The sequence below is a fragment of the Symphalangus syndactylus genome, chromosome 4, assembly GCF_028878055.3.
Source record: "Symphalangus syndactylus isolate Jambi chromosome 4, NHGRI_mSymSyn1-v2.1_pri, whole genome shotgun sequence".
NCBI lineage: Eukaryota > Metazoa > Chordata > Mammalia > Primates > Hylobatidae > Symphalangus > Symphalangus syndactylus.
Window position 1 is genome coordinate 85882343 of NC_072426.2, and position 23337 is coordinate 85905679.

Sequence of the window (23337 nt, forward strand, 5' to 3'; positions counted from 1 at the left end):
ATGTCTCAGTTTAGCCTCATTAGCATATTTTGAGGACTTTTATAAATCTGAATTGAATGGCTGCCGCTAGGAGATAATTTATTAAGATAGAATTTGCCATGTTTCCAGCTACTGTAGATATTTTCCCTCCTCTGTTCCACGAGGTCAGTCAAGACTTTCTGCTCATCGACTCAGTGTCTTCGTGTCACATGCCTACCAACAGCTTTGCCAGAAAGCCACCAAGGCCCTAGATCCTAGGAGAATGGAGGATAGAGGCAAAGCTGGCCAGAACAGCAAAGGGACACCCTGGGGCACCAAGTGACAGGGTACAATCTTAAGGTGGGGCATTGAGGAGCTTTTGTGAGCTTGAAAGACAGGTTAGGAATTCAATAGTGACAGGGTGAATATCTTACCAGGACCACAGGACGGGGTGCTAAGCTGATTCAATTAGACATAGAGAATTTAAGGAATGCAGTAATTCTTACCCAGGATTGTAAAACTAATATCCGCTGATGTGATATATTGTGGCAACATCTCATGCCAACTCTTAACTGGCATATAGAAGGTGACTGCCTAGTCCATTTGGGCTGCTATAACAAAATACCATAAACCGGGTGACTTATTAACACAGAAATTTATCACTGACAGTTCTAGAGGCTGGGAAGTCCCAGATCAAGGTGCCAGCAGCTTTGGCGTTTGATGCCATCTTCCTAGTTGGAAGATGGCAACTTTCAGCTGCATTCTCACATGGTGGAAGCAGGGAACTAGGTCTCTGAGGTTTACTTTTATTTTTATTTTTTAGAAACAGGGTCTCACTGTGTTGCCCAGGCTGGAATGCAGTAGCAGAATCATAGCTCACTGCAGCCTTAAACTCCTGAGTTCAAGTAACTCCCCCGCCCACCCCACCCATCTCGGCCTCCTGAGTAGCTGGGACTATAGGCACACACAGCACCATATACAGCTAATTCTTGTATTTTTTGTAGGGAGGGGTGTCTCACTATGTTGCCCAGGCTAGTCTCAAACTCCTGTCCTTGAGCGATCTTTCCACCTCAGCCCCGCAAAGTTCTGGGATTACAGGCATGAGCCACTGCGGCCAGCCACTGGGGTTTCTTTCTTTTTTTTTTCCCGAGACAGTCTTTCTCTGTCACCCAGGCTGGAGTGCAGTGGTGCAATATTGGCTCACTGCAACCTCCACTTCCCGGGTTCAAGCAATTCTCCTGCCTCAGCCTCCCGAATAGCTAGAATTACAGGTGCCCACCACCACACCCAGCTAATTGTGTGTGTGTGTGTGTGTGTGTGTGTGTGTGTATTTTTACTACAGATGGCATTTCAACATATTGGCCAGCCTGGTCTCAAACTCCTGACCTCATAATCTGCCCCTCTTGGCCCCCCAAAGTGCTGGGATTACAGACATGAGCCACTGCGCCCAGCCTCTTTTGTAAGGGCACTAATTCCAACCTCCCAAAAGCCCCGCCTCCTAATACCATTACCTCAGGGGTTAGGATTTTAAATAAGTTTTGGGAGACACAAACATTCAGACCATGGAAGTGGTAGAGAGAGCTTGGGCAAAACCATGATTTAACATGTCTACTCTTCAGGAGATACAGGAGGGCAGAAATGGAGAAGGGCTAAGAGAGGATTTGACTCCCAAAGAGACTCTGGGAACCCAGCCTGGTGATAATTAGAGACCGCAATATTAACAAGCTGTAAACCCATCACTTCCACAAATCACTTTTGAGTTTGTCCATTTAAATGGCTGGCTGTGAGCAATTTGGATCTACATCCATTTTTACCAAAATTAACTCCAACTTAAAAATCAGAGTTGGAGAAGATAGTGTGTTGTTTTTTATAACTTCGAATTTTCCTAAATGCCTATCCTGCTTGGGAATGGTGTAACTGGTTGAGGTTAGTAATAATTACATGTGAGGCTGTTCTAGTCACGTGCAGTGTAAACTGTCACTTGGCCTAGCTGAGGTTCCTCATGGATTGTGGATGGGGCAAGGTCCAGCCCTCTCAGTGGTTCTAACCTTGACCTCACCACCACTTGTCCTGCAACACTGAGCACATCAGCTCATGTCTGTGGACCTCAAAGTCCAATGTTGTACAGGGAGGGGGTGGTCTAGAAATCTAAAATCCCTTCAGTTCTAAGTGTCTATCATGTTTTGGCACATGTCTGCCTTTCAAAGAGATTTCACAGAAATTGCAAACCAATCACTTAAGCCAGAGAAGGACAATTGTGCACAGCACTTGATAGATCCTAAAACCCTCCCGAGAAGCTGATTTGAGATGTGGCAAGTGCCAGGCCAGAACCAGGCTTCTCACTCATTCATTCATTCATTCAACAAATGTTTGTTGAACACCTACTATGTGCCTACATTTCTGTAGATGCCAGCAATGCTGCAGGTAAAAAAAACCCACCAAAAATCCCTCACAGAGCTTACATTCTAGTGATAGGAGACACAGTGAGCAAGATAAATCAGTGAAAGACTTAGTATGCAAGATAGTGACAGTGCTGGAGAGAAGGGCGATAGGAAAGTGTGTGTGTTTACAAGCAGCAGGTGTGAGTTGAAATTTGAGACAGGGAGCCTACACCTGCTGCTGTCCCAGTTCCTGAACCATCCACAATGCCACCTGACCACACTGGGCTGGGCAGACAAGTGGCAGGCTAAAAAGGACACGAGCTCAATCTGGGGTCCTGGAGTCTTATTCTTGCACTGATGCTCCCGAGCCCATGGTCTTAGGAAAGTCCTTGACCTCTTGGAGTTTAATGTCATCTGCAGTAGAGTGGGAATTATTAATAATAATCTGCCTCCTGGCTACTGCGTGTCAAATGCATAGTGTGGGGCCTCATGCCGAGACCTTGAGTTGCCCTTTCCTGCCTCACCTGAGACAGCACACGGGGAGGCTCCCGTAGCTTCGGCTGCCTTCTGTGCTCAGCCTCTCCATGTGTAAATGATACCCCCACACAGCACCTAAAGGGGCTGGCAAGGCTGAGCTTTCCTTGTCTTGTCTTAGCAAGCAAGGGACCTCCCAGTGTCCCTGTGGGAATGATGATGCGTTATTGGCACCTGCAGGGAGCACCCTTCCCTCTTCTAAATGTGGAAGACAATGAGCTCAGGGGGTTCAGACTCCCTTCTCCAGGCCACGCTCCCCACTGCAGCTGGAAAGCACCCCCAAAGTGCCTCTCTGAGCCAAGCCCTCAGTCCCCTCGGTCCAAACCGCTCTCCCGTGAGGCCCTACTATCCCTACCCCTCCATCTCCTCCTCACACCCTGACACAATTGCAGACTCTGGACTGCTCTTTCTCCTCAGCCACTGCTCCCCTGCCTGCACCACCAAATCACCAGCACATACTTGTCTTTGAGGCTCAGCTCAAAGTGCCCAGGGATGCTGAATAAATGAATGGAAATGGACGCACTCACTCAATCCCTTGCCAGGCCAGGGAGACAGTGTAAGTGAAGGAAGCTCAGTACACATGGACCCTTCCAGCTGCATGGCAGCCTCCTGCAACCCTCCACAGCCAAAGGAAGATTGCACACATATTCAGACCCAGCTTCTCACAAAGAAATTATTTCCACAATATTTATTATGCACCAACAATATGGCATGCCCTGTTCTGGGCACCAGGGATGCACAGTAAACACACCAATCTCTATTCCCAAGGAGGTGACAGTGTGGACGCAGCAAATCAACAAGACGACAAACAGAAAGATAGTTGCAGATGGTGAGACATGCTGTGAAGGAAGCAACAGGGTGATGCAGCTGAGAGAGACAGAGGCTGCAGGGCTGCTTTATGGGGAATCTGGGAGACCTCTCTAAGGAGCTGACCTGTGAGAAGAAGCCCTGTGGAACCACAGCAGGAGCAGCAGCATGAAGAGCTAGACAGAAAATGCTGAATGAAGCCCAGGCTTGAGAAACGGCACGAGAGCTGCAGTCAGAACACGGGAGCAGACAGCAGAACAGCAGCGAGGTGGTATAGCAGGGTCCCCTCTGCCCACCGTCACCTGTGGGCCTCATAAGGGCAAGCTCAGCCCATGATGGTAGCAGGTATAGCTTCAGGGAAGTGTCAGAAACGCTGGAAGTGTTATAGCATCATCTGCAATTGACTCATTGTAGAAATGGAAAGGAAACAGCTCTTGCCTCCCAGGGCTATTGTAGGACTCACTGGAAAATCTGTATTCTTCCAGTGCTTATGCTACTGCCTGGCACACAGAGAGAGTGAAATGAGTGCTTAAAATTAACATGAGGCAGGGACTTGTTCATGAAGCAGCTGGCAGGTCTTGCTGGGGTTAGGCCTGTAAGTGTGAAGGGCAGCCACAGGGTTGGAGGCATCATCCGAGTTACACTTTCAGAAGATTATCTGGTTGTGTGTGTGTGGACAATGGATGGGTGCATGGTGAGAGGCAGGAATGGAGGGAGCGAGGACATCAGAGCAGCCAGGTGGGAGTGCTGCTGCCTGGAAGGGTGGACAGAGGAGAGCAAGAGAAGAGGTGCAGTCTGGGGGGCTGGCTGAGATCCCCACCTGCTCACCCTGGCTTATTCCCAGCCACAAGCCTGAGCTCTGTGCCGGGGACTCACTGGAGGGCTGGAAACCGCATATCAAAAGAACAATATCTGACAGTGAGGTGGAAACTAGTGCAAAAACGACACTGGCTTGGAAATTCCCCACAAAGGGCTTTCATGCAGACTGACCTGTGCAATGTCAAAGAGTGTGGCCTGGGCTCCACACATCCTTAGGAACAAGGGCTGATGCGGGTACCTACAACAGCTACTGACCGAAACGCAGTAGATAATAAATGGTACCTAGAATGCTCCCCAGCCTCACGATGTGGAAGCCTAGTTTTTGCACATGTCCTATTCTTGGAAGGTAAAAGGGCATGTGTGTAGGTGGTGGGGAGGGGGTTCTATTTCCCTTATTCATATGCTCGCAGTGTGAAGAACTATGGACCAGGTGTTGGCTGGAATTACCTGTCCCAATTCCTCACCCTCCTGTGGAGGGGATGGATGCTCACTCCCTTGTCATAGCTTCACCAAGGGCAGCCTACACTTTTCCACTCCTCAATATTGGGCCTGGTCCTGCCACTTGTATGGGCTGAGAGGACGTTGGCAATGTGACCCAATTAGAGGCTTGAGGTGTGCTTGTTAGACTCACCCTCTTGTATTCTTGGCATAACCGCGAGAGAAGCATGCTCGCTCTGGGTAGTTCACCAGCCGAGGAAGAAAATGAATATGACTTGATCAAATCTGAGACTTGCTGCCAAGCCGCCAAGCTCAGCTTAACCTGAGCCAACCCACAGACTCATGACTTGGACAGATGCTTTCACTTATCTGCCATGGAGATCTTGTTAATAACAATAGCTAACTAGTACAGACGTCATCACAAACCTTGTTGACTCAGTGCTCAGGGTCTGCAGGCAGAATGCTGGCCACTTTCCACACACCTTTCATGTGACCTGAACGCCAACCTAAGACACAGTGTTATCATCTCCATTTCACAGATGAGAAAATGGGGACTCAGCAGGTTAAAGCTCTTTGTCCAGGGTCACAGCTAGTATGTGAAAGAGCCCAGATTCGAATCCAGGCTCGTGTGCCTCCAAAGCCCATGATGTGTGCCAGGAGTTTTCCCTGCTCTCTGTGCCTGTTAGGGCCTCTACCCTGGATTTGCAAAGCCCATCACTTTATTTCAGGACTTCATTTCCTTCAAAACACATCATGCAGGTATGGCTTTTTCAAATTATGCCTGAGCTGTTTATCCATGAATGCCAAAAGCAGCAGCTCTGCAAAGGACCATGACAGCCCCCTCAAGGCAGGCCCAGGGAGCCCCCCTCTGCCAAAGGCTGGCTGCCGCACCCGGCAGGTCATTCTGCGGCCACCTGCTAGCTGTGAGAAGTCATGTGCCGGGAGAGGTGGTGGCGCTCCCGGAAGTGCTCCTGGCACACAGGGCAGGTGAGGGCCTCTTCTCTCCGCTTCTGAGAATGTGGGTCAGGCCCCGTATGCTCCTTTTTGTGGTGGGATCGCATATGAAAGACCAGGTCGGATGTTAGGCGAAAGGACAGGTTGCACTTTGCACACCAGTTCTGGGTGGACAAGCCCAGGGAGGTGAGGGTGGGTGGCAGGAGGGCCCACGAAGTGGTGGAGGATGATGAGGGTGGGGGCACCTGGGCCCGGGTGTGCTCCAGCCACAGTGTAGGGGCACCCAGGAAAGTGCTACAGAGTGGAGCATTCTGTGGCAATGCTTGCAAGTTCCAGAAATCACCAACCAAAAGCTTGGGAGTTGAAAGTCGACCCCAACAAGCGAGGTCTGCGGTGTTGAGGAGTCCAGACAGCTCCCCCAGGGCGTCTGCAGATTCCCCTGCAGGGAAGACTGAGGTTGGCTCAGGCCTCTCTGCTGGTCGCTTGGTTGGTTTGCTAAAGGCGCTTCTCTGCTCACCTCGTGCTCTGCTGGGCCACACAGAGAAGACTTTGCTGCCAGCTGGGTCTCTGGGGATGTCCTGGGTCAGCTGTGGGGCACCAGGCTGGCCTGTGGGATCATCGTGCTCCCTCTCCTGGGCCTGAGCATCCACCTGCCAGTCCTTCATCCTCGGCAGCTCCGTGAAGGCGCTCTGCCTCTGCTCTCCAAGTGCCTTCGGGGGCAGCGGCTTGCCAGGTCGGGGCTTGCCTGGGGCTGCCAACAGTGCCAGCTCCGCACTGCCCACATCCCGGCCCGCCCTGCCCACAGCAGCCTCAGGGCCCAGGCGATTCGTCTTCTCGAGCAGCACTGGCTTGCAGCCTCGGCCCAGCTCAGGTTCGCTAAGTTGCCATCTGTTTTCAGCTGATGGGCTCAACGGGGCTCCCTTCCCAGCTGCCATGGTGATCACCAGGGGTGGGGCCACAGGATAAGCAAGGTAGCCACTCTGGCAGCCATCAGTCTTTGGGGGTTTGGGGTTCTGGAGGGCTTGGCCCAGCAAGGAGCCATGAGACATGGAAGCTCCCTGTGACACTGGGCTGGACACACTCGGCCACAGGGCCCTGCAGAGAGAGGAAGTGACAGGCAGTGAGATGGGCATTCATCACTCAGGCACAGTGCATCATGAGCTGGTATCAGACAGGACCCTGACACTCAGGCCTCCTCCGCTGTCTGTGGGATGGGTGTGCTGACTGCACCACCTCTCAGGAGACAAGGAGCATGGATGGCACTGTCCTCCAGGGCCCACCTCCCTGAGGCAGAGTAGGGACTAAGGTCTCTACTGAAAATGCCCATGGGCAGCAGCCTCTACAGCTCAGTAGAGAGAAACGCAGGGTTCCCCTGTCAGAAGTGGTTCCTGGGGATTAACAAGGCATGAAATGGAGAGTCTGGAGGGGAAGGGAAAGAGCCTGCTCTGGGGGCTGTGTTAGGGCTTTGGGGGCCCTTCAGAAGTTTCTGGGTCATCTGTCAACAAGTAGACTCCATCATGAGGAAGCCACACACCCTCAGCCCCTGCTCCATGCTCGAGCTCCCTCTGGCCCTGGCTGAGTGCTGAGGGCACAGGGAGGCTGCAGCATCAGGGTCGCAGTGTTGGAGGACCATGGACTTCATGGTCTTTGCTCCTCACGCAGCCCTCTCTGTCCCGGCCCTAATGTCAACCCATTGCTCCTCGGGCTACCAGACCTGCCTCCCGGCCTGGTGGCCCCTTTGTCCACATCACATTCCCTGTCACCTTCTACATGGTCTCCAATTTTCTCAGGGCCATGCATCTTGTGAGAGTCATGTGTCCCCACTCTTCCCCCAACTCCCAAGTACACGTGGACAGCTTCATTCCCATCGTACCTGTGAACTCATTCCAAAATGCACCTCAGGCACAGCCTCCCCTTGAGGCTTCCCCAGTGCTGTCAGACACAGACAACACTCCCTCTTCCGTGCCATCACTGTCCTGGGCACCAAAGGCCTGCATGCACCACGTGCAACATTATATTTACTTGTTTGTGGTCTGCTAGAGGCAAACTCTAAGAACCCAAATATGTCAATTCACCTTCACATCTGCAGTACTTAATCATGCCTGCAACAGGACAGGAGGAGCTCAGGAAGCCTTTGCTGAATCAGTGAATGAATGAATGACAGGACAGCAACTGTCAGAAAGAAGTCAACTTTCTCCTCCCAAAGAGTGTGAGCTATGACCTGCTCCTCCACAGAGAGGAGAATGTGAGCCCACCATATTCCCATAGGACCAAGGGAGGAGACATCCGCATGGTGAGAAGGGCGAGGAACCGACTGCAGCCTGCCTCTGAGCTTCTCCACCTCCTGCTCCTTCCCTGTGCTCCTTGCCGGGCACTTGGCCCCTGCCCAGTCCACAGCTCAGGCGCAGGTGGGGAAACCAGTAGCTGTGGCAGAAGGGTACGCTTTGCTTTCCAACTCTGGTGTAAGATCAGACTATGAAGCCCCACTAAGGGCGTCCAATCTATTCCCATTTCCTCATCTCCCCTTGGTTCCAACCCCAGTGAGAACCCACCCAGCTTTTCCTTAGGGAAATTGCCCAGCAGCCTGTATTCTCAGAGCTCTCTGAGAATACAGCTGATTGGCCTGTGGGTGCCAAGAGTCACCTTAAGGGTGGAGGTCACACAAGGGCCTGGAACTCTGAAAGTACTCTCCCTCAGGCACTGGACTAACAACAGTCTGACCATGGCTGGAAGAGGCAGGCTGAGGGGTCAGATCTGCCTAACAGGAGAGGGAAATGAAGTATGGTTTATAGTGGTGAAAGCAACAAGCAAGTAAATGCATAACTCCAGAGACATGGTGAACTAAGCAGGATGCATATGCAAGACGAAGCCCTGTGCAGCCTCGGGCAGTGATGCTCGCTATGCTTATGAACGAATGCTGAGGAGGCAAAGGGACAAAAAGATTATAGATTTGGTGTAACCTATTCTATGCACACACACACACAAAATGCATACACCAAAGGAAAAACCCCAGGAGGAAACACAGAAAATGACCACCAGGTCATTTGTTCATTGATTCCCTCTTCAGTTCATTCCGCAAGCATTCACTGAGAGCATCCAGCATGCGGGCCCTGCGCGAGGTGCGGTAGTGACAGTGGTGATGAGGCAGTCCTGAGTTCAGCTGTACAGAACACAGGGACCTGCACATGTGCCAGTGTTGCAAACAGGCAGTGGTGGCCTCTAAACTGAGCTCTGAGGACCCAGAAGGGGCTGCCCAGGGTTCACAAGAAGCTTGCATGGGGCCTGTGGTGTGGAGAACCTCAGAGCTCTCTGGGGAACTGAGCCTAACACAGTTCTGCAGCGGGAGAGTGCCCGGGGAGGAGCAGGATCCAGAAGCCAAAATAAAATGGACCTGACTGTTTTTAGAAAGAAATGATTCATTTTTTAAGTGTGGCTATAAAGACTATGCAATAGTATGGGAAAAAAAGCTTATAATACAATGTTAGTGTCAGATATAAATATGTTGTAAAACAAAACAGAAGAAAAGCCTATCTACCAAATAAACAAAAACATGAAAGAAAACATACCAAAGCAATAGATATGTGAAAAGTAATTTTTACTATGTACATACACCATATAACATATAGTATACATAGTATGTGTACATAATATACCATATAATACGCTATATATGAAATGTGCTATATCCTATGATGATGCTGGTATCATGGAATTTGGGGGAGTTTTTTCTCAACTTTCCAATATTTTCAAACTACTCTAGTCTTATTTTAGCATTTTGTTTTGTTCTGCAGTCAACTGTTTTAAAGGCGGCAGTGCCCTTTTCTGCCTGGTCGGGGTCAGAATTCTGTAAGGGATTCTCACAGCCCAGTGGAGCTGAAGCCTCTGTGACTTCAGAGATGCTACTTTCCTAACTGCTCCAGGAAATAATTCTGAGGTGAATTCCTCCCGCTGTCTACTCTCCTTTGGAAAAGAGGAGTCCTAGCCCCCACGATGGAGTGCTCTGGCTGGAGTCTCCCGGGAGTGGAGGGGCCTGCCCAGTGGGTGGGCTATTTCTCATGGGGGCTTCACAGTCTGTTTCACACTGCCTAGAGAGACCTCTCCTCTGCCAAGCCTGGAGCTGAGCATTCCCTGGGCCACAGGAACAAAAGGAGAGCTTTGGAAGAAGGGTGAAATGCCTGGGCACTCGGGTCAGATCAGATCAGCTTTTAGGCAAAGTGCATTTCATTTTCTGTTCATTCATTCACTCAGTAAACATGCACAAAGCACCTACTATGTGCCAGGCTCCAGTCTACATAAGACTGGTGACTCTCAACACTGACTGAATTCTAAGTAGTTGGAAATGGCTGGAGAGTCAGGTGAGTGTGCAGTGTGGCCCGCAGTGTGGCCTGGAGAATGCATGTGGAATTCAGAACAGGAAGGTCCCCTGTGGAGGCCCAGAGAAAACTTCAGGGCTGGATGCAGTCCTGAAACAGCAGCCCTGGCCCTGCCCATGCTTGAATGCGGGACGAGAACCTGAAATGTGGGGACAAAGAGCAACTGGCCGAGAATAGAGCCGCTGGTGATGCTCAGGGGAGGGACACCCTCCTGTCAGCCCTCCCCACACACCCCTTCCATGCACCAGCCTGTCTCCAGTAACATGTGGCAAGGTCTTTGCTGGAAGCTCAAGCCTCCTCTGCTTTCTAAGCATGGAGAAGACAGAGACCAGTGTGAAGCACAGGTCAAGAAAAAAAATAAAGAGAAGGAGAAAACAGAGAAAATGCATAAAGATTCTTAGCTCTAAACCTTCTTCCACCTCCATCATTGCCCCAAATTCCTCCAGGGCTCTCTGTCATGAAAATTTCAGAAAGTGCATGAGAAAACTTTGCAAACGAAGTCAGGGGTCACAGGCAGGGGAAAGTACTGGTCTCAGACTAGGCCAGATAAAGAAAAATATCAAGGACATCAGGACAGCACCGACCTTGCCCACAGGACGTCTGCCGCAGTGAGCTGCCACGCGCCTGGCCTAAGTGAGAGGTGGACAAACTCCCCTAGCAGCCATCATCTGGGAGTTCAACCTCATGTGTGTCCAGGGCTCTTGATGGGTGATGGAGGGATGGGCAGAGGCTGCTTCATCCCCCCTGGAATCAGGCACCTCCTGCCAGGTGTTTACACAGATGTGAGGAAGGAAGGAGGCCACACCTATGGCAGACTGAGCTCTGTGGTTTACTCTGCCTTGGTGTGTCATGGGGTCACTGACCCCCATCACACTAGATTTTTCCAACCCCAGCAAGCACGCAGAACTCAGCCACCCGCACGGAGTCTCAAAAATAAAGGCTCTAGTGCTTGGCAAGTAAGAAATTAGGTCTATGCATGTGGCAAAAGTTAGACACAGTGAGCTTTGCTGGTTTTTCCCTCTGTTTTCCTTCCTCGGCAACATTCTTAAGAGAAAAATCAAAATAGTAATTACAACAAAAATGTCCTTGTTATCCTTCAGAAAGCACAACACTGTATTTTCTTTACTCTAATGACTATTGTATCTATTTCCAAGCTTCAGACTATTAATAATACACAGGAACACCAAGAAGCAAAATAAAACAGAAAGACACAAAAAGTAGAATGGGAAAGACGTGGGTTCGAATCTCACCTCCACGCATTTATTATGGAGATTCAGTTGTGTAATGCAACTTCTCTGAATACTGGGCAATCGTGAAATGAGTGGGAAAATAATGCATTTAAATAGGAAAATAATATCCAGAAGGAGGCTCCCACCTCGCCTGGCCCATGTCAGTGCCTCAGGAACGTTCATTTATTTCTTCGTGGTCAAGGGACAGGAACAAAATGTAAGGCATGGAGAAGTAAACAAAAGAATCAATGACTGTACAGAGCCATGCTGCTGGGACACGGGACACCTTCTCCAAGCCCATGATGGAGACAGGCAAAGTCTTCCATAGACGGAACATCACTCTCCTAACTAAAATACCTGCATTCTCAAAGATACAAAATGTGCCACTTTCTTAACTGAATAAATGCAGGCAGCATGGCGAGGAAGGACGGCCCAGCAGGCCTTGCCCAGTGTACCCTGAGAGAACACCAAACATTCCGCTCTTAGGTGCTCCACCCACCTACACTGTTTTATTCCCATGCCTTCACTAGATGTTGAAATGTGCTGCCAAATCAAACCTAGACGTAAGACAAACCAAAATAACAAGGAAAACTTGCTGGTTAAGACTGAGAAACAGCGTGGGGTGGGCAAAAGTTAAGATGCTTGCGTATGAGTCTCAACTTCACTGTTTCTAGACGGCCTTGGGCAGGTCCTTGTCCTTCAAAGATCTTGCTCAGCTGCAAAATGAGGAGGCTGGACCAGGTGGCCTCTATGGTCCTAAATACCATAAGGCGCCGAGTGACATCTTTATGTGGCATTATGATGCATCTCTTGTGATCAGTCTGGTTTTTTAGACATTATTTTGACAAGCTAAAGGGCAAAAAATGCGGATCTAATAATCAACTGTGCCACAGTGTGATACTTCTGTCAGCCATAGCCATACCCAGACTAAGTTGCTCTTCTAACGTTCATGAATATTCAAACACAAACAGGACTGTGGACTCCTTCTAAAAGAGGTAGATTAACAGGTCCCAGGAGCAGATCCCTGGTTACCTTGACACTCCACAGTGATTTCTCACATCCCTTAGGTTCCAGCAATCAGGGCTTCCTACCTGCAGACAGCAGCCTCCACCCGGGTAGTTTAAACAGAAAGGAACTTATTAAAGGCTATCATGCAGCTCATTAAATCTCTGTGAGAGCCAGAGACCAAGCTTGGGTGCTCTCCAAGGGTCAGGATAGCCAGAAAAAAAGCCTAACCATGCCCTGGCACTGTCTAGTAGAAACTCTGCTGGTACCAGCACCCATCACAAGGGACCAAACTCCTACAAACTCCACCACAGCCACCCCACAAGACCAGATGTCCCTGCCACTGTGACTGACAGATATCACCTGCCTGCCAAAGACTTCAGCTCATGGGACTCGACTGCACATCCAGGGCTGGGTGATGTACCTGGCTGCTTGTGGGGATCTATGTCAAAGGCCTGCACCCTGGCTGCAAAGGAGTCTGGGAAACACGGATTTAGCATCCCAACCTCTGCAGTGCAGGAAAGCCAAGTGAGATGGGGTTAGAAGCGGTTGTTGACTGAACCAATGACAGTATCTGTTACTGTGGCACTTAATAAAGCTCACCCCCTGAGGAAACTGAGCGGACACAGCCGTGCAACTCTGTCTGAAGGTTTTCCTCTCTGCCTGCACTTGATTTTCTTGGCATGCAGCCAGTGGTGTGCTGGAGCCAGCTCACAGCAGCTTGTGAGATGATCAGGAATGTTTCCAGTTAGCTGTTTTAACTCAGACTTTATTCAAAACTAAACTATACAAACTTACAGTCAAAGAAATTGTATTAAAAACACAGGCAATACATACTCAGAACCCATCACTTCCTAGTCATTCTACTACACGTTCCCATCGCCTACGCTGTGGACGCTGCTGCACCTGCTGGTGCGGGGGCTTGCCATGGTCCACTCCTCACGCCATGTCCAGGGACATCGTGAGGGGCCAGGAATCAGGAAATCAGCCAGAATGGGATTATTTATGGAAATGCTATAAATCAAGGCTTGATTTCTTGTTTTGTTCATTGCCTGGACTTAAGAAAGTAATGGGAAAAAATTGTCAATAATGCAGATTAAACTGAAATTGTTGTCTTGTCGATAGCTGTTGTATTTTGAATAGCTCACAAAAAGCTGAGGGACTATTCTTCTAGTATTCCAAAACTATTATGTGATTTAGGAAAGAAGTTATTTAGATCGCTGACAAACAAGTGAAGTTCTGACATATGTTCATTGTTCCACTTTCATATTACACTTCATTGTAAATGAAAATATCACCCAAAATCCATGTTGGAGCTACATGCTGAGAACCAGCTGTTAAACACTTACCACATGCCACAGCGTGTACCCCATACACTTTCTAATTCTGGGCACCAGAATAATCAGAGAGACCCTACTGGAAGAGGCAGGAGGCCTCCAAAGGGCAGAAAGATACAAAGAAAAGAGAGGGCAGAGAGAACGGCACACGCGAATGCCAGGCAGTGACAAGAGTGGGTCAGACGTAAATCAAGAGTGTTTGTGAGGACTGTTTATGGGTAAGATCACATGGTCTAGCCACAGGGACCCACACCACATCTCTTAGGGGAGACAGTCATTCTTTTATTCTGTGATAACAGGATGAATAGCATGGAAGTATTGCTCCACATGCAGTGAGAGAGAAAAACACCTCTTCGTAACAGGACCTGGGACGGAGACAAGCCCACTTGAGTGGTTTGGGAGAAATGCTTCAAGATCAGGGATGGACCATGGACTGCCTGGGTTGCCTGAGGAATGTCCCATTGACGAGGTGATATTATCTCTGGGTGTTGATGGATGAATACGAGTTCACCAATCAGGGATGGTAAGATGGCACAGGCAAAGTCCTAGTGGAAAAGAAGGGCTGGGTATATTTCAGTCGTGAGGAAAAGGCTGAGGGGCAGGAATTCGGTGAGACAGAGAGGATCCCTATAAACGACCACTTTTCATTCACACTAAGCCAGGTCAGACCCAATTGTGAAATTCAACCCTGTCGAGGGAGGTATGGGAGAATAAGGAGAGAGAGTTAGTGTGGGAGCCAGGAATTTGCCCAGCTCTTTGCTCCGAAGAGCTCTGGGCTCCTTGACATCCATTTGCACTCATATCCTCCATGAAGGGTGTACTCCCACTGTGCGAAGTCAGAGAACTCCCCACCCCATCCTCCTTCTCCCGCAGCCCTAGCACAAATGGAGGGGCTGAGGCAGTCACACTATGCCCAGCCTTCCAGACCACCAGATCCAGCAGAATGGGGGCTCAAGCCTGAGGGTCCTCACTGGTTCCCAGTGCAGACACCTACAGAGGAGCCTGTGGCCAAACTCACACTCAGAGACATGAAATTATAGAGGTCCTCCAGGGGAAATTATAACCCAGTGCTATTTCCCTCCAGAGCTTGCAGCTCTACCCTTGCGTGCAGACTTGAGGTGACCCTCAAGAAGCAGCCCAGAAAGCAAAACAACTGGGCTGCATCTGCGAGCTGCTCACACCAAAACACCGTCAGGGCTGCCGCACTGACTCGGGGCGCAGAGACTACCTTCAGCAGCCTGCCTGGCCGGAGTCAGTGTTGCCCCTACCACCTACTGGACCGTTGGTCCCTGGGGAGAGACAGCCTGTGTCTGGCCTATCTCTGCAACCCCCACAGGGCATCTCAGGAAGAGTGGGGTGGACTGCAGGGTCCTCCTTTGCCCCAGGTTTTTATACCAGCTGACAGGAAAGGAGGAATATGCAACCTCTATGACAAGAGCAGTCAGATGGCTTGGTTCTGTTTTATGGTACTCAGCATCCTTCCTAACCAAACTCAGTTTCAGTTTGAGAAGCTGCTTATGTGTGTCTGGTACTGGAACTCTCTGAATAGCTCAATCCTGGTCTTTTTTGAGCTTATTTCTCCAGTTCTTCCTCTGACACTGTGATCTACCTGCCACCATAACCTTCTAATTAATTCCTTCTTGACAAAGTTGGCCAGAGTCCATCGCTGTGGTTTGCATCCAAAGAATCCTGATTGCTATGGATGTGACAACTCACCTCAGCTCGGAGTGCTATGCCTCCAGGACTCTGTCATGGAACAATAACAATCACACACAGACACACACACACACACACACACACACACACACACACAAGGCTGCCACCTAGAGGCGCTGGCAATATCACACACACATACACACACACACACACACACACACACACACACACGGTGGCTACCCAGAGGCGCTGGCAATATCACACACACACACACACACACACACACAGCTGCCACCTAGAGGCACCGGCAAGATCACACACACACACACACACACACACACACACACACACACACGGCGGCTACCCGGAGGTGCCGGCTCAGCCCTGCCCCTGCATCTGTCAGCATCTAGCAGCAGCTGCCACATTCACAGAGCACACAGGGCTTCTGCCTGCCAGCTCTGACTTAATTCGACTGCATTTGCACCCTGGTTGAGGGCAGTTTTCCTTCCTTGCTGGTTGCCATACTTATTTTTTCTCCTGACCCTCAGGAGTGCCAGGCCACTTCAGGTACCTGGGGACAGGGTTCTGCAGGCATAGGGGCACAGAAGGACAAACGTTGGAGCAATGCACATGCAGGCTTGGCAGGATGGGTCTGGCTGTGCCTGGCCCCCACCCCTACACTAGGGGGCAGCCACCTCACCGCCTGGCCCTGACCCTAGAGAGAGCATGTGTAACCTCATCTCCACTCGCCAGAAGTGCTCACTCTTGGTTCTCCCCACACATGAATCCCCTCGCTTCTCTGCTCCCCTGGCAGAGCTTCGCGAACTGTCTGCCTGTGCCAAACTGGACCTCCATGGATGGACCAGCTTTCAGCCTCACCCTGGAAGTGCCCATGGTGTGGAAGGGAAGACATGCACTGACCACATGTAAAGGTGGCACCCATGGGGAGGTGGCATCAGCCTTGCTGGGATGCCTTCATCCCTACCCGCTCTCACCAGCCCCACCCTCAAGTTCTGGAAACTAGAACTCAAGCTCTTCAAGTGCCCCCTCCACTGGTGAGAGGTACTGGCAGAGCCAGACTCCACTCAGCATTCCAGAATTTTCATCCTTAGAAAATATTTATCCCAGGGCTCAGGGAGAATCTAGGAGTGGATGAGAGCCTCCATGGCTTGCTATGCATAAATACAGCCTGGGCCAAATCAGCTTCTTCCTCTCCCTGCTTCCCGCCCAGCCATGAAAGGATGTACCTGCATCCAGTCACTTCCTGCAGGAGCTCTCAAGGAGATGAGACAGAGAGGCCAACCCTCTCATGGAGTGAAAGCATGGGATAAATCAGAGAGAAAGCAAGAAAAGTGAACGTAAAACCTCAGCATGCCCTTTTGTCACAAGCTTTTGACTAGCTCCTGTGGAATCTCGCCACCCCGCCTTGCCCTACAGACCACCCCGTGTGACTTCTGGAAGTCCAGGTCCTTTGCCGCATGAAGAGGATGCAAACCACGTGGTGCAGCAGGCTCCGCACCACTCCTGATGCCCTTTTTGAGTGGATTCCTCAGCGGGGTGCCTGATGTCAGAGAAGAATGTCGGCCAGTGTCTCCCAAAGAGGCAGAGGCTCCTCCCATCACTCCTCCCTGTGATCCTGAGCAAAGCACTCAGCCTCTCTGAGCCTCAGGTTTCCATCTGTAAAATGGGCTCGGGCTAAGCTGTCTCTCCAGAGAAACCCAGACCTACTCATGTATGACTAATTGGATGAAGCCAGTTCTCCTTTACAGCAGGATGGAACATTTGCTATCAGGATGCTTCAGCGTATCAGAATAGAAGTCACCATTTATCGGCTACGTAAGTGTCTACATGACAAACAATAGTATTAACAAATGAAATAAGGCACCTTGTTCATTTCATTTTCATAAAAACCATATGAGGGAAGCTATGTGTCTCAATTCAGATGCACTTATCTCCAATCTGCCAAATGCCATCCTGATAAACTCAGGGCAGCATCTCAGCTTTCAGAGACCATTGTGGATCCGGACACTGCCAACTGCTGAATTAAATATCCCACCCAGCTTCACACTCCATCAATGTTAACATCCAGATCTTAATAAGGAGCAGGAGGACGGAGAAAATGAGGAGATGAAACTAGGAACTAGCTGGGGACCTTTCATCCCACCTGGGACCACGGAGGGTCACCGCTGTGGCATGCATCAGCACTGCATGGAGTAAGGTCAGTGAGGCCAGGGCACAGGACGTCCTCCAGAACCCCGACGGAACAAGGGCCAGACCAAAGACCTGCAAGGTGGAAAATGACGTGAGTCTGGCATGACTTGTCCCCAGGGAGCCCCCGCCAGCTCCTCATGCACGTCTCTCCTTTGCCCACAGACTCACAGCCTTCTTAGTCTAGGATCTTTCCCAGGGCCAACAACAGATTTGAGTCTCTTCCACCTCCAGGCTTCATCTCCAACACCTCTCAGACAGCACCTCAGATGGGGGAATCTCATTCCAGGTCATGCTATACCCTGGCCAGGGCATTCTCTGGGTCAGAGTTCTGAGCACACACACTGCAGCCCAGCGCTACCTGGCTCCTGCTTTCCTCCGGGGACCTGCCTGCGCCCTTTGCACCTGCAGATCCTCCTCTGTCCAGACCGCTGTGGGCACAGAGGAGCTGTGCCTTCCTCCCCTTCACAGACACCAGCTGCCCTAGATGGCGATGGATCTATGAAGCCCTTGTTCTCCTTGCTCCGAACATGATATGAAAAGATGCTTTGTGGTCGTCAGCTCTCCTCAGTAGGTTCAGTTCACACCCGGGCTCTCACCCCCTGACACTCTTTACTGGCCCTCGTCACTCTGTCATTGTGAGTGTCCTGGGAAGGGCTCCTCTTGTCCTCCTTGGCTCTTGTCCCTCTGACCTCAGCAATCTTTCTGAGCCGCACAGATGTCTCTCATTGCCACCCCATGTCTTTCCTACTTGAAACAAAACATATTTAATTCCAGGACTCACCTACCACTTTCAGAGCCCTCAGATCATGTGAATCACAGAAATCAAGTGATGATCTTTGAAACTTTCTGAAACTGAGCTCCCCAAGTCTACAAGGGATCTAACCATGCCTGGCCTTCCCCACCAACAAAGGGCACATCTCCCCAAGGCTTCCAACCAACCTGGGCCATCAACCAGGGTCCCCTATTGCCCAACTCAGCAGGTGCTGCATCCTGGGAGATGAAGCCTCACCCACCCCACAGTGTTAGGAGCTTGTGGTTCTCGGTTTATCACCCATCCTCTGGGCCTTGACTGCACACTGATCATTCACTCATCTGGGAACCACTGGCCACATTCTCCCACATTATCACCTTAACCAGGTTGTCTCGGGTAACCTTCGAGCCTTCCATCCACATAGATTTTAAGTGCACGGGCTCCAGGGTCGGAGGCCAGCTCTGCTCTATCCAACCTGTGACCTTGGGCAAGGCGTGGGTCCTCTCCAGGCCTGTTTTCTGATCTATAAAGAGGGTCACCTTGGTGTTTTCTTCACTGGGTTGTTGGAAAGATTAGAAGGATTAATATAGAGAAAGTGCTAAGGAACCTGGCTCAGTAAACATTAGGGGTATCACTTCTTACCGCACTGAGTGCAAAGGGACAGAGTCCACCCCACGGCAGCCTTCCCATTACTCCTGAGCTCTCAGGAACCAGTGCACAACAGTGTTTAATGAATGACCAAACAGCCTGGGCATTTTTCTCCTTCCCGCTCCACCTACAGAAGAAAGAACTCTTGGCAAACAGCTGGATAACCTCTTTTTCCTGGGATGTCTGAAGTCACTCCCTAACCCAAGCCAACTGGCCAGCCTCAAGCTGTTCTGAGCTGCAGGTCAGGCACCAGATCTTATTCAGAGACACCATGTACCCCCACTGCTCCCCCCAACAGTGCTTTGCTGCATCTGCCTTTCTTTTCAGCTAAAACATGCAAGAGCAGAAAATACCTCCTGTCTTCTAATCCTTTGGTATCCCTAGTCTCTGCAGAGGCTTCCCAGACCCTTTTGGAAGATTCCAGAGGACAATCATCTATGGGCCTTTTCTGCATTTGGATTGTGAGGTCCTGGGGTCTCCTAAGAAAGGGAATACACCTGTTTCCAGGAATCCTCCTGGCTCTGGCACACTGAGGAAATTCAACACTGAAGGTGATCCAGGCTTTCCCAGAGGCTGGCTGGTGGCACTGGGGAGATGAGCAATTCCTGGTCAGCCCCTACCAATTCTGTGGCCAGCTATGCCTGGATCCCTGTAGCAGCAATGCCTGCTGCATTCCAGGAAAGCCAAGTGCAGGAGACTGCGGACACAGCCAGTACCCATGGAAGCAGGGAGAGTGGCCCTAGTACAACATAACTTGGCCACGTGGACCCTCATAGGGGTGGATGCGATCTCATCACCCACTCAGATGCCTGAGACTGTGCAGAAGCAGGGCCAGTGAAAGCAGAGGAAAGATCCAGTGCTTCAATGGGGCCCTGCTGTGCAGATCGAGAGTCTGCCATGGATATGACTGAGGATGGCCAGGACATAGAACAAGGAGCAGTGTTCTGCCAAACAATGCCAATAGGCAATGGCTGGTGCTGTGTGGAGTGATATTTTAGACGTTATATGTGCCAGGGCTGCAGCAACATGGAAGTCACATAATGAGACTGAATTAGCCCTGGTCACTCAGGCTCCAGGGCACTATTTGTGTTCCAAATCCACCCTGCCACCACCTGCCAGACCTCAGACAAACACTCTGGGCCTCCGTCTCTTCATAAGTAAAACAAGAATGGTGATCTTCACTTCAGGCACTCACGGACAGGACTCAACAGGGCTCTGTGCACGCCAGATAGCAAGAGCACAAGGAACAGCAGCTCTTTTCCTAATACAGCTAGAGAATAAAGGTGGAGCCTGAGAGGGTGGTCCCAATTCTACTGGCAGCCTTCAGGGAAAAAGTCCACGATTTTACCTCAACTACTCCTTCTGACCTTCCCAGGTTCCAACAAGAGCATCATCTAAGGATAAAAAGACAATGATGTTGTTACAGAGGCACAGACCACTAATGAGGAAAAATAAGTTTAAAAATATTTAAATTTGTCTTTTTTTTTTAAATAATTGGTGTGATTATATGTTTCAAACAAAAGTTGCCACCTCTTGGATGTCTGAAAAGAAATCTGCCCAGCAAAGCAGACATGATGATTCTAAACCATTTGCAAAGTCTTTTACCCCTCCCCCCCAGAATCCTCATATGTTGGGGATCAGGGATTAGACATAAAGGCAATTTAACTTTTTAAACCAGAAAAAAGCCCCACAAATCACAGTTCCATGCACATACCTATGAATTTATCCAAAATATCTAGCATATACAAATTCTTTCACTGAACACACTGCAATGTGCCTTCATCATACTTAATTTCTGTTTAATTCTGTGTGATTTATCTATGGCCAAATTTCCATTTCTGTATCAATCAAAAGTAAATTAGTTGAATTTCCATTAAAGGTCATAATAAACTACAATATCATGTTAACTTATTTCCAAGAAGCGAAAGCTTCAAGCTTTATTGGTAATTAAGATCTTTACAAACAAACAAGGGCTCTTTAATAACTTAGTGCATATATATTATGTATTTGTGTATGTTTGAACATATAAATATGTATGTGTCATAAAAATCATTAAAAACTAAACCACATATCTCTGATAAGATTACATTTTAACCAAGAAACAAAAAATTGCCTCGATATAGTTCTATTTTATCCCTCAAAAAGAACGAGGCTTGATTTTCTAGAGTTCATCCCTTATGCATCTATGACAATCTTTGATACTAACAGGAAATATTTTCCCCTTGGCCCTCCTATCTAATGGACATAAAATCATTACTTTCAAATGCCATAATTACTGCCATAAAATGTCTAATGTCTCCCTCAGGAGTAATTAAGTAATTTCATTTCTGTACATCAGTGGCATTGGCAACTACATATTTTAGAAATTTACTGTTAATTTCTTATTTCCAGGCTCCCTCAAATGTTTCAGGTGCAAAGCTCTGGCCTCCCACTCTCTTCCTGCAACCCTGCTCTGAATCCTGTCCCCTCCCTCCCCTGCACCTGGCATTGCATAGCCTGCCCAGAAGGCAGGTGTGGGTGGGAACATCCCCTAAATGCTTCTGCAAGGCTTAGCTTCCTGCTGTGCTGTCTGTGTCTATTAGTAAAGGCAAAATGTCAAGGAAAGGATTCAATCAACCCCTTGTCTCTAAAACCAGGTATGTTATTTCAGCTTATTCTAAAAACTCATTATAATGTGATCATTTGGTATTGTTTTGTTTCCTAGGAAAAGCAGTGAACAGGTTACATGTCCAGATCTTTGGATATAATCTGTTGGAGAAAGGATCTGGGGCTGATGCATAGTTCTTACCCTACTGCCCAGCGCAAGCCCGGGCTGAGAACAGCAGAGCAATACAGGATAAACCCCGGGAGAGACAGAGGGAGGAACGAAAACTACTGCAGCCTGAAAGTCACCCTAGGAGAAAAAAAAATCATAGGCAGAATTCCTGAGTGCTGAAAAAACAGGGGGGAGAGGGGGAAGGTAGGGGAGAAGAATAAACAAAGAGAGGAAAAGAGAGAGGGAGAGAGAGAGACTGACACAGAAGTAAATGAAAACAGGAAGACAATAAAGAAGAGACAGAGGAGAAAAAGTGAGAGAAGAGAAGGGGAACAGAAACGGGGATGGGACTCGGAGACGACGTGGGAGAGAGCTAGAGGAAGCTGGCGACACCGGGAAGGAAAGGACCCCACAGTCAAAGGCAGGACTCAACAACCCTGTCCTGGGGAAAGGCTGCTGTGGAAGTGAGATGGACCCCGCCGCCCGCGCCCGTTCGCGGCTCTGTCCCTGCAGACAGGAGGGCGCGCCTCACCTGGGCTCTCTGGAGATGTGGAGCAAGAGGTGCTGGTGCAGCACAGCCTCCTCCTGGCCAAGAGCACAGCGCGTGGCTCTGAGCTTGGCGCTGGAGCCCTGAGGGCGGCCAGGGCCCGCCCCCAAGCCGCTCCCGCCTTCGGGGCGTGGCCTGGGCGTCGCCCACCCCCAGGGAAGCTCCAGCCTTCGGGGCGGGGCTTGCGGGTGGGCGGCCCCAGCAGGGGAGGGCGCCTCTGGCCAAAGAACCCGCAACCCCGGGAGAAAACCCCCTTCTGACCCCCTTCTGACCTTCCGACTTTCTGACCTTCTCCGGCTCAGCTCCACGGAGACGCCCCCAGCTAGCTTGGTCAGGGCCGGGCGCCATCGCCTGCGGGAGGGCGAGGGCGTCCTTTGGAGGCGGTGCCTGCTCTCGCCGACGCCCTCTGGTCCTGGGCGCCCGACTTCTCGCTCCTGGGCCCGCGGGGCCTCGGCGATGCGGGCGAGGGCTGCGCGCGGTGCCTGCGGCTCCAGTCTGCGCCGAGGACCCCCACGGCCTCCTGGCCCTCTTTCCCCCCGCAGCCTGGCGGCCCCTCGATCCGCACCTCCTCCCGCCGGAATCGCCCAGTTCCCCCCGGGAGCGCCCGCCGCCTCTGCTCCCCAGACCTCAGCTGTGACCACGCAACGCTCTGCCAGGAAGGCGAGCTCCGCGACTCGGGCCATGGTGGAAAATGACAGTTCAAGTGCGTTAAAATTAAGAACTTATACTTTGATTAAAAAACAACAAACGGAGTGAAAAAGCAAGCCACACACTGAAAGAAGATACTTGAAGCAATTGATAAAGGATTAGTATCCAGGATATATACTTTTAATGAATTAGTGTGAAAGAGAGGAACACCCAAAGCAAAGAGTGGACACAGACATGAATAGGCACTTCAAAGAGGAACCATTAACGACCAAAATCATGTGAACGG

At 50.2% G+C, this 23337-nt stretch overlaps 1 protein-coding gene across 10 annotated transcripts in view; it reads right to left on the reverse strand.

Moving 5' to 3' along the window:
• Window positions 1-22499, reverse strand: part of ZNF488 (zinc finger protein 488) — a 27020-nt gene extending 4521 nt beyond the window's left edge. For 2 of the 10 annotated variants that reach the window (XR_010120522.1, XR_010120523.1), the window contains exons 1-6: window positions 22389-22499; window positions 20450-20495; window positions 19096-19228; window positions 18831-19008; window positions 17656-17774; window positions 5131-6986 (exon numbers count right to left, since the gene is read on the reverse strand). Coding sequence is in view for 2 of the 10 variants with exons in the window: in XM_055275426.2 (XP_055131401.1) it covers window positions 5855-6986; window positions 17656-17774; window positions 18831-18875 (1296 nt within the window). In the remaining 8 variants the exon portion in view is untranslated. Of the gene's footprint in view, window positions 1-3546; window positions 6987-13251; window positions 14381-15855; window positions 16077-16738; window positions 18447-18830; window positions 19009-19095; window positions 19229-20449; window positions 20496-21889; window positions 21995-22388 lie in introns of those variants that run through there. The other 8 variants (XR_010120520.1, XR_010120521.1, XM_055275426.2 and 5 more) reach the window with 8 other exon arrangements.
• Between the last annotated feature and the right edge of the window lie 838 nt (window positions 22500-23337).